The sequence below is a fragment of the Paroedura picta genome, chromosome 2 (genome assembly GCF_049243985.1).
Source record: "Paroedura picta isolate Pp20150507F chromosome 2, Ppicta_v3.0, whole genome shotgun sequence".
Lineage (NCBI taxonomy): Eukaryota > Metazoa > Chordata > Lepidosauria > Squamata > Gekkonidae > Paroedura > Paroedura picta.
This window is the reverse complement of record NC_135370.1, coordinates 124,219,943-124,235,895: the sequence shown is the minus strand read 5'-3', so window position 1 is coordinate 124,235,895 and position 15,953 is coordinate 124,219,943. Positions and strand designations below refer to the sequence as shown.

Sequence of the window (15,953 nt, the reverse complement as noted above, 5' to 3'; positions counted from 1 at the left end):
GTATCCCGCCACTTTCCAAAAACTTGCAGCAGCTTAAAAACATAAAACCCCATAAAAACCTATATAAAACTATATAAAACCTATATAAAACCCCATAAAAACCTATATAAAAAACCTATATAAAACATTTAACCCTGAGGACATAAGACACCCTACAAGCCATAAGATTGGTGACCAAACATACCTAGTCCCCCAAGCAGACCTCTCTAGAGGTGGGGAGTGTAGATGGAATAGCAAATCAAGCCTGAGGAGGGGCCAAGTTGTTCTTAGCACTAGCCTCAACCAAAGACCTGGTGGAAGAGCTCTGTTTTACAGACCTTGCGGAACTGTGACAGCTCCAACAGGGCCCTCAGTTCTCCTGGGAGCTCATTCCACTAGGTCAGGGCCAGGTCTGAAAAGGCCCTGGCCCAGGCCAGGCATGTTTCCTCCAACAGATTAGCGACCGCAGAGCCAAGTGCTTTGAGGGAGGCATAAGGAGACAAGCAGTCCCTCAGACAGGGCCCAAGCCACACATGGCGTTAAAGGTCAAAACAAAAACCTTGAACTTGATTCAGGTTGCCAGTCATGACTGGCAACCAACACAGTCTGGATATGGACCCTCCAAGGTGTATCTGTGAGGACCCTAGCAGCTGCTTTGTTTACCAGCTGGAGTTTCCAAGAAAGACAACAGTAGGCCAGCATAGCATGAGTTACAGAAATCCAGTCTAGAGTTGACCATTGCAGAGTGGCCAAAAAGTCCAGGGCAGGTAGGGTGCTATTAGCCTCGCCTGGCACAGATGGAAAAATGCTGTGTGGAAGACTCTTGTGACCTGGGCCTCCATAAATAGAGAGGCATCCAGAATCACACCCAAATTCCTTGCAGAGGGCAAGATGTTGAGCTGCACCCCAGCTAAGGTGGGCAAACACGCTTCTTGTCCTGTCGCCTTTCTGCCCAGCCACAGGATCTCCATCTTAGAGGAGTTGAGTTTCAGGCGACTCTGCTCTAAACATCCAGCGACAACTTCCAAACATCTGGCAAACGTATCGGGGGGGGGGGGAGTTCGGGTGGCCATCCATGAGGAGATAGAGCTGTGTGTCATCCGCACACGGGTGACAACCCAGCCTTTAGCTCCGGACCAGCTGTGCCAAAGGGCACATCAAGATGTTGAATAGTGTGGGAGGGAGAACAGCTCCCTGAGGGACCCCACAAGGGAATCAACACGACAGTTCCTTTTCCACAGTCACCCTCTGTGTCTGGTTCCAGAGGAAGGAGCGCAGCCATTGAAGGGTTTTGACCCTCACTGGGCCTTCCTCAGAGGTATAATTTCGACACAAATACATTGATAAAATATAAAATAAGTAAAGCAGCCAGTAAAATAAATTATGAGAACTTATTTTTAGGGTAGCAAAATCAATTGAAATGGAACAGATGGAAAACGTCCATTTATCAATTAATAGTCCCCTTCTGTCAGGTTGCCACAGAATTCTGATATGTACCCATGAAATCAGTGCATGTACATGTACATTAGAATTTCTTGGCAGCCTGAAATTGTCTTCCACAATGAATTTCATTTATTAACCAGTAAGTAAACTATCTAAATGTAAGGGTGTACTGCCTTGGCAACTAGCCCCCCCCCATTCCTCTCCGTCTTGCAGTTGTGCACTCCCTTTCAGAGGTCTCCAGATGGGTGGTGGCAAGGGACTGTCTTTTCCTGAGGTTGAGCCCTTGTCACTGTCCTCAGACTGCTGTGCTGCTACCTCTTGATCCGGGCTGGTTCTCTCAAAGCTCCTGGCTGTTCCCAAGCCTTGGAGCTGCAAGGGATTTTCCCCTGCTGCCTTCTCTCCCTCTCCTCCATCTTTCTGTTTCCTCATCTCTCCTCGCCATCCTCTTTGCATCCAACCCTGAATCTCTCCCCTTGCTGCTTTTTATCCCCCCTTTCTTCTCCCTGCCCGAGATCCTTCAAAAGTCCCACCCCAGAGTTGGCATCTTCCCAAGGTCCCTGGGAAAGGCATAGGCCACGTTGCCCTCTCCGAGCTCATCCACAGTGGTCAGGTGACTGTGGCCTGGCAGGAGCTCCTCAAGACCCATCTCAGGCAAGCCACCCTGAGCCCTACCCATCTGCAGTCCATATGGCAGCAGCACCTGCGTTCTGGTGGGTGTGGGCTGACAGCACGGTGGCCAATTGCTGTTTTGGATTGGGAGATGAATTTCCTTCAGGCCAGACTAGCCAGGGATTCATTTTTGGGTGGAGGGGAGTCATCATTTGGGCATGAAATTGAGGTCACTGTGGGTGGGTAGGTAGTTGTGAATTTCCTGCATTCTGCAGGGGGTTGGACTAGATGATCCTAGAGATCCATTCCAACTCTTATTCTATTATTCTATGAATGCTGTGTTCCATTAGATAGTATTTGCAGCTTGTGTCTTGACTACAGAGATTTATGCAATGCAGTAATCCTTAGTAAGCTATTGTGTTTTCTGGCACCTTTTCACTTTTGGACTCTTTGGGATAAAATCCAAGGGGTCTTGAGTAGAAAGAAAAGAAAGCTGTATATAACTTCCTACTATCTGATTACTGACGTGCTGACATATATTCCTGGGTAGACTAGTCACAGCTTTGAGTCCCAGGCTTGGTTGGAGACATGGGTTTTCTTAGAGTTCTGTTATCACCATCCTATCCCAGTCCTGGCTTTCCTCCCCCTCCTTGAGGCAGGTGATCTTCAGATCAACTCATGAAGCAATGACTTAGCAGGGAGCACCCATTTGGAAACAGGGGCTCCCATCAGCCTTCTGGCTCGACTCCCATAGGAGCCATTTTATGACTGCACCCACTACCTTCTCCAGCAAAATTCCCAAAGTGCTCATAGGCCTAATAAGGTTAGGAGCCCTGACTGTGATTGTTTTTCTTTTGCCATCAGATGTTTTCTTTATTTTGCTGCAGCTTCTTATGTCTGTAATAGCTAACATAATGCTATAAACAAAAAGAATACAATACATTCCTATCAAGAAAGGAAGTATTTTTATAAATAGAATCTATAGATTTTTCCCTTTCAATCCAACAAAACACGCCATTGAGTGACATCCAGTCTGGAGACCTATGCGCAGTGAAATGTCTAGACGCTTGTATTGTTAATGTTGCCAATTTGTTACTTATTTATTTATATACTGCCCTCCTCTGAGGCACAGGGCGGTTATGTTTTATTTTGTCTTATTTAATACTGATGCATTGTGTTTTTAATTCATTGTTAATTTTAACTCATTTTGTACACCACCCTGAGCCATATTGGGAGGGCATAATAAATAATGGTAATAATGTACAGAGACAAATGGCAGTAAAGGATAGAAAATCAACTAAAGATTAAACAATTCTATAAACCATTTTATAAAAAGAATCCAGATAGTAGAAAAACATGAAACTACTGATACAAAATTAAATCAGGTCCAGTTCATGTATCAGGAAAAGTATAAGCACCTTGGTAAAAAAAAATAGCCTGACAAAGGATGACCTAGTACCAAAACCACTCTTAAGAGAGGTCAAGAAGCACAGACATGGGGAGCATACTTTAAGAGGGGCACAAGGATGGCAGATAGAATTGCTAGTCTGTTGTCATTTTATTGTCCATTTGAGATATGTTAAATATGAGAAGCTGCTTTACAAGACCCATAATATTATTGGCATGGAGGGATGGGATGAGATACGATCGTGCATGTGCACTGATCAATGTTATATAGAAGTATCATATTCAAATTGTTTATACGCCATCAGGAACACCATACTACTACTAACTTCACAATTTGTACCTATGAGGATTCTCTCTCTAAATGTATCTTGCAGAACCATCTTCTGCAGGTACTATTCCAGAACCTTTTTCTATATTACATGGATACATTTCTTGGATATACAACGTATGACAAGAAAAACTGATATACCAGGAATTTCATTTCAAGCTAATATTTAATTGTAACTAGTTCAGGTGAACTTCCACACATATTGGTACAATTCTTCACCCCTCCCCATAAAGCCCTTTTTAAATCTCTTCTTGGTTTTCATCAGAACATATGTCTCCCATAAAAACAAACACAAAAAAAATTACACTGACTCCTATGAAAACTCCTATGTGTATCAAGCAGCAATAACCAAGTTGTATAGCTAGCTTCAATTCTTTTCAGATCAGACACTAATTCCAGAACAGCTGCCATACAGCAAATATATATCTCTAGCCAGCAAATGCATTATAGCAGGAATGTTCATGGTTTAAAGCCCATAATCAAAACAGATTAGCTGTACATCACATCCAGTTGCTTGAAGCAGAAAGAACAGCATGACTGAAAAATCACTAGTGAAGTTTTCTTGCTTCCATAGAACTTCTTTGATCCATGCTATATTCTGCACTGAGATTATGTTCTTTCTTATCATCTAAGTATAACTAATGCCACAAAACCCACTTACCTTCTCCAGTTTCTCAGAAAACCCTTCTAACTGACATCACCTTCTTTGACCCTCCTCACCCTACCTTAAAAATAAACCCACTATCTGAAAGACACAGCTCTGCCTGACTGAGAGGACTAGAAATTTGAGTTACTGCCATGTGAGTACAGACCTAATATCAAAATAATGTAATTACCAAATTCTTCCAGGACAAAGACTCCTCGCACTGTATTGCACTTTTTAATGTGATTCAGCTCTATGAAAACCTGCAAAAAAACAGGAGGAAGAAAGACTATGATTAGTAGAAATTGGGAAACTATTTCAAAACAAAGAAGCACACCACAGCAGTTGTAAATTGCAGTTTCATAGCACATACTACCAATTCAACTATAATTTACTATTTAACTCAAAAGAAAGGGAAATAAAAACTAAAAATCCAAAAATCGCCACAATGCTAGAAATCAACAAAAAAAAACTTAAATAGGCTAAGAAGCGAAGACAGCAGAAGATGGAGTACCTTCCGCTCCTTGCAGGAGGAGAAAGCATGGAAGAGAAACGAAGGAGTTAGTAACTCTGACATATCCAACATCACTACCCCCTTCAGGCACTCAGTTGCATTACAGCAAAAAGAAAAACCAACACACCTTAAAATACAACACAAAAGAAGTCACAAACTGATCACAAATTTGGCCTCCAATTTTTGGTCTTGCCCCAGCCTACTAACTGCCTGCCTCTCCATGCATCCTCCTCCGGCACAGATGGCAGGCAAGAGGTGCCTTGCTTTCCCACCCTATCCAGGAGTTTACTGTATTTCCACAAGTGACATTGCTCATACTGCCTCGTAAGATTTAAAGACTGAAGTCTGACATGAAAGGGCAAGACTGAGACTCAGAAAGATGAAGCAGCACTGTTTTATCTCTCTTAGCTAGAAAGCAACTGGGTAGAAACAAACAAGTGATCCTACTCAATTCCCCTTTTTTCACATCCATCCCCATCTAGAAATTGGCCCACAGTTAACACTTCCAACATGAAGAACAACGTGAAATATATGTAGCAATAAAACACAAGGGAAACCCGAATACAAGTACTTCAGCTCTAGTGTGTGGGTGTGACCTAACTGTACAGATTTTTTTTCAAACACTATATTTCTAATAGTGAATATAAATTCCGAATATTCCGAATTACAGCTTCCACTGTAATATACAGTGGAAGCTGAAGACAGCCTTTGTGCTTGGAGGGCCAGCAACTGCAAGGAGCAAAGAGAACTGATATAAGATATAATATATAATATATAAGATTGACTCTCATCTGATCTCATCATTGATATAAGATTGACTCTCATCTGCAAGAACCTCCCACACACATATACACCCTGGAAGGGGATGTGTATTCCAGCAGTGGGCAGGGGAGTTAACCTTGAAATATATATTTTTAATTTTATAGGCTCTTGTAAGGGCCCCCATCACCCATGCTTGAATGTGTAACAAATAAGCATCCAGTCTCTATTAGAGTGACAAAATAAATATCTAAATTAAACGAACAGCTTCCTGAAGTGGCATCAGCTTAACCAGTAGGTGTTTTGAATTTCTGAATACATACTTTTCAAATCACACTAACTCCAGCAGTGGAAGACCGAGCAGATTTAAGAAGCTTAGGATGGATGTTTCCATTTCACCTAGCTTTGTCCTCTTCCTGTTTTAAACAGAATAAGGGATCTGGGTGCTTACAATCAGGGTCGAAAACCACACAATACCACAATAATGATCAGAGAATCTTGTGATTTAGGGAAAATACAACCCTATAAGTTATTGTGGAGTCCCTTGTGGGTTTATTGTCTTGCTGTGCCTTTAGTATCCACTGCTGCAGATTGCAACACTGGCTAGGAATGCAATTCATAACCTTCTTCTGGAAAAACAGACAAAACTCTTTTTTTATGATACTAGGCGGATGGGCTTTGAAGGGCCGCCTCCCCAGGCAACTCCTGTGCTCCCCGTGCGCATCGGAGGCTGCTCCGAGGCACACGGGGAGGCGTCTCCAGCTGGCCCCCTCCCCAGTGTCCCAGCGGCGGCCACGGGAAGCATTTCCCAGCGCGCCCCTCCCTGGCGAGCCGGTGGGTGCTGCAGCGGCAAAGAGCATAGGCGCTCGCCTGGGCCGGCCACATGACAGAGTCTTACCGGGCATCGCAGGGACTCCGGTGCAGTCAGCGGGGAGAGGAGCAAAGTTGGACGCATCGGCTCCAGCGACGGTAGGCCGGGGGCAGCAGCGGCCATGTGGCCGGCAGCTTTCCTGTGCCGCAGAGGGCAGAGCACGCATCTCTGCCCCCCGGGCACTTCCTTCCGCAGAGAAGCAGCTCCTGGTTTCATGCAGCAGGTCGGGGGAGAGCAGCATTCTTGTGGCGCTGTGGACGGCGCAGCCCTCCACTGGCTGGGCACATTCCTGGGGCGTTTGCAGCGGGCAGAGGGAGCGGCTCATGGCGGCCGTGATGGCTGTTCTCCACAGCCACAAGACAAAGGTCCCCACGTTTGGAGGCAGCAACAGAGTGGACTGCAGGCAGGGAGCCCAGCCACAGCGGGCAGCCTGCCGCCTGGCTGGATTTTTTAGTGGGGGGGGGGGCGGGAGGTGCTGCGCAGCTCCCGGGTGGGCAGTCCAAGGCCAAGGAGCCAATCATTGCTCCCCCATTCCGGACTGAGCCCATCCCCCCCACCCCTTAGCCTTTTATTTATACTGCGGAGCAGTGTAAAGATACTGAACCGATCTAATATTTTTCATGTTCATCCTTTTTTAGGGTACTTCTGTGTTGGAATTGTTGTAATAATGTACTTCAATACAATTCAGTTTTGTTCTGTGCTGCTTTCTCCAAACACTGCAGATTTGGTATATTTTCCCCTCTAAAATACTGCTGAACCTGTGAGCCTACAAACCAAGCATGCCACATTAATTTCATGCAGTGTGCTAAAAAGTAGAGAAGTATTACAAAAGAATAGTGAAGTAGCTACATTTGTGGGTTTTTTTGTAAAGTAGCACAGTGTTTTAAACTCAGAATATTTAAAAAATAATATTTAAAAATATTTAAAAATATTTAATAAGAACAAAGGAAGACCTGCAAATCAATTGCCAAGAAAGCAGGTGAAAAATTTCTACCCAGATCAGTCCTGGGACAGTCTCCAATTTTCTAGAAAAAACATAGAATGCACACTATCTTTTGTGATTACTATGCAACACACTATCTATGCACACTATCTTTTTGTGACTATGCAACACACATAGTAGGCTACTGAAGGTGAATACACACTGCTACAAAACACAGTTGCTCACCTCTCGGGAGAAGCTAATTAGATAGCATGTTGCAGCCAGAGCTCTAGGAACTACATTCATTTCCTACTAGCTTTCTAGACATGGTTACTTTATTCCTTTGTTTCCCCACTTCTCCCCCCACCCAGCCACCCAAATGGCTGCAAATTTAACAGAGGGCAGCAGTAGAGAGGTAACCAATGTAGTTTCTCTGGAAATTCCTAGAAATTTATAGGTGTAGTCTGAGCAAGGCAGAGTTTAGGGAGGGGAAGAATCTCAACAGGTTATAATGTCAATTGAGTGCATCCTCCAAAGCATTCCTTTTTTCCATGGGAGATCAGCTCTATACCAAGAGATCTCCTGGAGGTTGGCAACCTTACAACAGTGCATCTCATGCCTGCATGGACATGGCAGGAGAAGCAGAGGAGGGGGCATATGTACCACAGCACTTCTTTGAACCTGGCTCAAGAGATACAGAAAAAAGCATGCACCCCCTGCACTTGTGCCACAGCTGCCGAGGTACAAGATGGGCTAGATACCTTGAACCAGGCAGGAGAAGCACTGGATGGACAAAGGTACATAGGGTGACAATATGCCTTCAGACATCCATGTTTCTAGGCATAATTAAACTTCTTGGTCTTCCCCTAAAAATGCCAATACATAGTTAAGATATGAAGGATTCAGAGACCACCTTCTCCTTAATATCCCAAGCATATGCACACACGCACATAGGTGTGTATCTGGTTGCCCTCTGCTCTTTTGAGCTCTTTTGAGCAGAGTTGTCTGAAAGTCATCCCCTCCTAACTCAACCCCTCCTGTGGTTGGGAAGTAAGGTCAGGAAATGTGTCTACCCACCCCGGCAGGAGCCCAACTTACAACTGCCCCCAGGCCAGAAATTTGGGAGTGACCATTGATGCCTCACTAACCATGGAGGCACAGGTCAAGAGGGTAGCTTGCCAGGCATTTTTCCACCTTCGCCAGGCAAGGCTACTAGTGCCCTACCTGTCCCCTGAACACCTGGCCACGGTGATCCATGCAACAGTCATCTCCAGAATACATTTCTGTAACTCGCTGTAAACAGGCCTGCCCTTGTTCTTGATCCAGAAATTGCTGCTGGTACAAAATGTGGCTGCAAGGATCCTCACAGGAACATCTTGGAGGGCCCATTTCCAGCCTGTGCGGAGGCAGCTGCATTGGTTGCCAGTTGCCATCTGGATCCGGTTCAAGGTATTGGTCTGGACCTTTAAGGCCCTTCACAATCTGAGGCCCACATATCTGTGGGACCACCTGTTGTCCTATGTCCCCTGCAGAGCCTTACACTCTGCGGACACAAACTTGTTGGTCGTTCCAAGCCCCAGAGGTGTGCCTGGTCTCGACCAGGGCCTTTTTGGTCCTGGCCCCTGCCTGGTGAAATGAGCTCCTAGTAGAGTTGCGGGCCCTGAGGGAACTATCGCCATTCCACAGGGCCTGTAAAACAGAGCTGTTCCACCAGGTTTATAGTTGAGGCCAAGGTGCCGAGGAAATTCTGATTGGGGCTCCTCCAGCGGTAGGCAGTGTTAAAGACCATCTGTTAAGACCATCTGTTAACACTTCCCACTCCCTTTATTGGATATTTTATTGGGGGGGGGGGGGGAGATTGAGGACTGCCAGCATGTTTTTGGTTTTCTTGTTTTATGTTTTTTGTTGTCCTTGGACTGTTTTAATGGGATTTTATTGGGGTTTTTAGCATGGATTATTGTAATCCGCCATGAGCCAGTCTCAGGAGTGGCGGGAAATAAATTTTAATAATAATAATAACAACAATAACAACAACAACAACTTCCCTCCCCAAATCAACAAAATCCAAGCCTGAACATTTTATGAACTCATTGTTTGGGCTGCCTTTAATGTTTAAGGGTTGGCTGGTCCAAGGGTGTGTGAATGTGCAAGAAAAGGGTATCAGATTCTTAGGTGCTAAATTTAGTTACTACACTGTATCTTTTTAGAACTGCATTCATCTTTGTTTCTGAAATGCTGTGATTTGCCATCTGCCCAAGGGAAAGGGCAGAACAGAAATTTAATTAAATATTTTGTTTATCTTTCATTCATAGTAAAGTAATATCAGTGGACAGCAACAATATTTACTGTTGAAAATTAGACTATGCAACACAAGAACATTTATAGAGAGGTTCAAAAATATCAGGAACAATGATGATTAAGTATCTTTCTTGATCTTGAAAAATAGCATATTCTGCTGTACTTCTGAATAGCCATACAACTGACACACTCCCTCCCCCATGGATATATATATATATAAGTAGAATGCATTATCTGAGACTCAATAAAATATTGGGAGCTTACATGTAGTTCTCTTGATATTAATGTGTGGGGGATATGGAAGGGAGAGAGATTTGCTTAACCTGTCTACCAGGAGAATGCCCCTCCCCCAGTCATCTTTAACATGTTTTTCCCCTCCAGATGGCTTCTGAAGTAAGGAATAAGAAAGAAGAGAAAGGAATGGCCAGAGGAAGAGGCTTTTTTAGGAGATAACCAGCAGACATGGGAAGAGTTACACATTCCTCTCCCATAGCCCAATCCCTTACACCTATATTAATTCAACACAGGTTTGAAAGCACAAGTTTCTTAACATAAAAATGCAGGTTTATCCTAAATGATCAGAAATGAAAGAAATCAGATTTACATGATCGCTTCTCCTCTGCATGTCACATATATACCTCTACATGTAGAAAGGAACAAATGCTCAATGATAAGAAAGCAAGTTGTTGTAAAACACCTTGGCTGCAATTCAACAAAGCTATTTATTTTATATGATGATTTCAATTGAAATATGACTTGCCTCTTTAGCAGCACAAAAGGTTGCAGTGGAAATATCAAAAAAGCCTCCAACTACATTTTCTATGCTTATGTATAAAGCTTTGTTGAAGCTCAGTCCATGTCACTTATGGGCACCAGTAGTGGAAAGGTTGAACATACAAGAAAACAATGCACTGCACATGAGACCGCCTTGACAAATTTTATTCTCTGTTCTTCTCTCAATATCATATACATACACACAGTCCTGAAACTGACTCTGCATGTGCAACACAAACATGAACACAAAGCAAAAGAAAAACAATGATCAAGAAAAGCAAAAAGAAAACACATCTAGATAAAAAGACAAGAAGTGACAATACAATTCCATTTGTGTTTCCTCTACACCCAAAAGGAACAAACAATATGGTTTATCTTTAGGTCTGTATATACTGAACAGTCTTTCCATTATTCAGAGCAAAAGAACTACACATGATACAATATAAAGTTATTAAAATAGCTTTCAAAAGCCAATTTTACTTCACTGTTTTGTATGATAAGAGTATACTACAGATAAACAGAGCATGAACTGCTCCATTAGACCATTTATGCACAGGGAACTTCACTGCCCAGCTCCCGTGCAGGAGCACAAATTGAGGGCAGATAAGGTGTACCAGGCCAAATGCTCCCCCGTGTGGATGCAGCATTCAATAATTATTAATGTTCCTGGAGATTATCCTAGAAATCTATCATAGCCAACCCCATAATACTATATTAACTGTACTTTTTAAATTTAAAAAGACACTCTTCATCTATAGCATTCTGAGAAAAGCTTCATGAAAAACCGCACTGCATACTGATTGCTCAAAAAAAATTAAAATCCTTTTGGTCATATTTTCACAGGTCTCTGATAGGAAGTTTATAAATTTTGCCCAGTAGTACTTAGAGTTACTATCTTGGGCAAAACCATTTCAGTATGTTGTAACTGCCTAACACTAAGATCCTCTAACTGCAAAATTAGAGAAATTATACCTCTTTTCCTTCCCCCTTGCAAATGCAGGGAAGAGGAAACACATTCTTATTGGAACGCTTCAAAATGCTTCATGCTCAAATCCACATCATTGAAGAGTTCTTTCTTACCTGACTGTGCATGAATTTCAGGTTAATTCCTTCCAGGGTGACTTGCAGTAGTCCTCCTTCCCCAGTCTTCATGTCCTGCACTGGGAATTCTCCACCCAGTTCAGGGCCTATAGCAGAACAATAACAAAAAGACTTTTTTTCCCCCCAAAACACAAAATGATCTGAATGTCTATATGAAAAGCAAAGCATGTTAAAATAATTATCTTCCAAAAACTGAGCCATAATTCTTTTATGGCTTCTATTGTGTATATATAATGAGGAACAGCATGAGCCTCTTGTGGCACAGAGTGGTAGGGCAGCAGACCTGCAGTCTGAAGCTCTGCCCATGAGGCTGGGAGTTCAATCGCAACAGCCGGCTCAGGGTTGACTCAGCCTTCCATCCTTCCGAGGTCGGTAAAATGAGTACCCAGCTTGCTGGGGGGTAAACGGTAATGACTGGGGAAGGCACTGGCAAACCACCCCGTATTGAGTCTGCCATGAAAATGCTAGAGGGCGTCACCCCAAGGGTCAGACATGACCCGGTGCTTGCACAGGGGATACCTTTACCTTTTTACTAATGAGGAACAGCAGAAAAAGTCTGTCTCGGTTCTTGGGATCCTAACTAAAAATTAGGTATCTAACCAATTAAGAAATTTTAAAATGGTGTAAAACTATTTTCTCAGGCTTCAAAATATAAGTATTAAGCCAAGAAATATAGTTTTAGATATTACCAGAATCTAGCTTGCTCTAAAGCTTGGCTTTAGGTGGGGTGGGCAGGGTAAAAATCTAAATTATAAATAAAAACAATTTACTAATTGATTCTGTATCTAATTTTAAACTTGGCACTAAAATTCAGGTTTTTTATAATCTGCACAATGGAACAAGGTACAGAAAAAAAACCAAAGCTTGCAGAAAAATGTTCCAATGGAACTTAATCTCTGCCCACCCCCAAACAAAGAATTATCGGTGAACCTGCATACAGCTTGCAACTTTTAAAAATTTGTCTGCTGACATCTTGCAAGATCATAGCAGGCATTCAGGACAGTCTAAGGGCATTTCCACACATCTGTAAAAATAGAGTTAAAGGTAAAGGTAAAGGTATCCCCTGTGCAAGCACCGAGTCATGTCTGACCCTTGGGGTGACGCCCTCTAGCGTTTTCATGGCAGACTCAATACGGGGTGGTTTGCCAGTGCCTTCCCCAGTCATGACTGTTTACCCCCCAGCAAGCTGGGTACTCATTTTACCGACCTCGGAAGGATGGAAGGCTGAGTCAACCTTGAGCCGGCTGCTGGGATTGAACTCCCAGCCTCATGGGCAAAGCTTTCAGACGGCTGCCTTACCACTCTGCGCCACAAGAGGCTCTAAAAATAGAGTTACGCCAGCTGAATGGCATAACACTAAATATAATCGTGCCTCCTGGCCCCTCCTCATTTTTTTCCTGTCTCATTTTTCTCTGCCACCTTTTCGCACTTCTCACCGTCCACATCACCTCCTTGAAATGGAGGAAGAGAGCAATGCGGTTTATATGCGACTCACTTCCGCCTTCCAATCAAGCCAGGCAGCCAATCTCCTTTCTTCAACCTTTAATGGTCCCGCAATGCCTGCTAATTTTTTAAATGCATACTTCTCTGTTGCTATGCCTATGTATCTAATTCTCTGTTGCTATGCCTATGTATCTAATCATAGATGCATAGCACTTTCTGAAAGCTACCCTTTCTTGAATCATGAATATTGTTAATTTTAAAAATCAATCTCATTCCCGATTTACAGGGGGGGGGAGCTTTAGAGAGGCATGCTTTGTGCTACGACGTTTGGGAAAAATTCTTTCTGGAATTGCCTGCATGCTTGTCCACCTGTTCATTGCTCCAGGATTTCAGATATTTTTAAACAGATGTTCCCATCCCCAGGAGAGGGGGGCAGGAGCAAGGATAGGACAAGGCACATTTTAGCCTCCATAACTTCCCTCTGTAGGTTGCCTACTGGTTGCTCTCAATTAGGTAGCACTACATAGGTTGGTGAATCCACTTTTTGGGATTCACCAACTAGTGCTTTAAAATGGAGGATGTAGCTGGCCATTTATTGCCCAGATGCTACATGTTGGCAACTTCATATGGAGGGAAAGAATATAATGACAATGAAAGATAAGCATTTGAAGGGTGCGGAAATCCCCAAATAATCCTATACAAATAGGTGTTTTTTAAAATAAAAGAGTGGCTGAGAAGAGGGGCAGAAAAAGGAGGGGAGAAGAAGAGCAGCAGGAGGTGATGGCACTGATGAGGGAAGGAAGGGGGGTGATGTCATGTTCCAAGGCAATTCTTTCAGCAAGGCACACTCAAGAGCATTAGGCAAGAGGAGATAAAACTGGAACCACTTCGTGTGCATGTGCATGTGTAAAGGGTAGGATTTCCTTTTTCCACAAATTTCTTATGGGTCACTCACTCTGTATGTATTTGTGTGAGTTTTGCAATACAAATATAATAAAACAGCTAAATTTCCCTTTTCATATTATAGCCATTGAAGTTATAATAACATGATCATAAGCAAAAAGTCTGTATTTTGGATGTCACTCATTACTGTACGTTTCACACAAGGAACATTAGCACATACTGAGGGAGTACACATACTGCCCTTTAGAAAGAATTTCTCACTCTTGTTATTCAACTTCTATTTCATCCAAGATTTCCATGTACAGTGTTTTTTCTCCCCACCTCCTGTTCTTGCACACTCTTAGAACATAAAGATTTTTTTGTCATCAACACTGGCAGTAGTAAACAGAAATCTTTCCAAACTCTTTAAATAATAAGCACTACATACACCTCAAAAATATTATAAAAGATTTACTGTGTACCCGCCAAATCACATTCATACCTTCTCTTACCTGGTTTTATGCTTTGCTGTCTTGCTGCTGCTCGCTCCATGCTATCTTTTACACAATAGTACAGTTCCCGGCACTAAAGGTAAAGTAAAAATAAGGCATATAAAGGCAAACTCTCCAAGCAAACACTTATTAACCAGGCCCCTGCAGTTCAAATTCAACACTATCCATTATATCACACTAGATCTCAATGTCCTGCTGCCCTGTGAGAACAGAGAAAACAGCTGCTTGTGGCTGAGGAAGATCATCAAGTGATAACTCGAATTTTATTGCAACCATTTCAAAGCTGCTTGGTGACTGGAGGGAGAGTTAATGCCCTTTGCCCCTGCCTTCTGTCTTTGGCTTTTTCACTTTGGCTTTTCACTTGGATAGTATTGATGAACTATTTTGGATTGGATTGACCTACCCTGAGCCAATTGGGAAGGCTATAAAAATGATGATGATGCTTAATACCTGAATACCTGAAATATACCAGGACAAGAAGATGGGAAACTATGGGGTGGCTTACATCAGATTGAGTAGATTCCTTGTCCAAGCAGATGTGTCTTAGCATTTTCTAGAGATCCTTCTCCAAATGGACATGCAAAAACTACCAGAAGGAATCATGAATTTTTCAAAGGAAGAAAAAAAGGAGGAGAATAGGACAGAAAGCTGTTCAAGTTCTCAGATTCTGTACAGGGGTAATGGCAGCAGAATGTCCAGGATTACTGGGAGGATAAAATGAAATAACACACAATGTCTTTGTAAAACTTTACAAAGCTTCTGCCCTAACTTCCCGCCCTCAGAAGGGCCACCAAGGGAGGTAAAAAATTAAAATACACTTATTAAAATCACATTTTTAAAATATTAAAACCAACCTCCTCCCCCACAAAAAAGACCTGATGACATATAATACCCCTATGAATTAATGAAAGGATGTTTTGCAAGGGCCATGGCTTTCTTGATAGAATCAGCCATCAATCCATCTTTTCCTGCTGCCTTCAATTTTTCCAGTCTTCTCATAATGTGAATAAAGTATAATACCCTCAGTTTAGTAATTTTAGCTTCAAGGGAGATGTCAGGCTTGATTTGATCCAGGACCAACTAATTTGTCTTTTCAGTGGACTGTGGTACCCATTGAACTCTCCCCCAACACATTTCAAATGCATCAACTTTCCTTCTGTCAGCTTTATAAATTGATGAGTAGAAAATGAAGTTCAGTGTTCTATGGTAGGTGTGTAAAGGGATGCCCACTGGAACAAAAAAAAAATCTAACTTTAAATATATGCTGCCAGAGTCTGAACCATAGGAAACTGAAAGAGATCTACAGGGTCATAGTGGATTGTTCGATGAAAATATGGACTCAGTGTGCAGCAGTAGTAAAAAAGACAAAGGCCAAGATGGCGATTATTAGGAAAGGGCCTGAAAAGAAAATGGCGAATACAGTAATGCTATTGGATAAAGCTATGGTGCATGGGCATATGGAACTGGT

At 42.7% G+C, this 15,953-nt stretch overlaps 1 protein-coding gene across 35 annotated transcripts in view; it reads right to left on the bottom strand.

The window, feature by feature from the left end:
• The window catches only part of MADD (MAP kinase activating death domain), an 89,289-nt gene that overhangs the window by 6,336 nt on the left and 67,000 nt on the right, over positions 1 to 15,953 (bottom strand). For 34 of the 35 annotated variants that reach the window (XM_077322399.1, XM_077322408.1, XM_077322402.1 and 31 more), the window contains 3 exons: positions 14,486 to 14,558; positions 11,628 to 11,734; positions 4,603 to 4,672 (listed from right to left, as the gene is read on the bottom strand). In XM_077322399.1, the coding sequence (XP_077178514.1) occupies positions 4,603 to 4,672; positions 11,628 to 11,734; positions 14,486 to 14,558 (250 nt within the window). The remainder of the gene's footprint in view (positions 1 to 4,602; positions 4,673 to 11,627; positions 11,735 to 14,485; positions 14,559 to 15,953) is intronic. The other variant, XM_077322426.1, reaches the window with a different exon arrangement.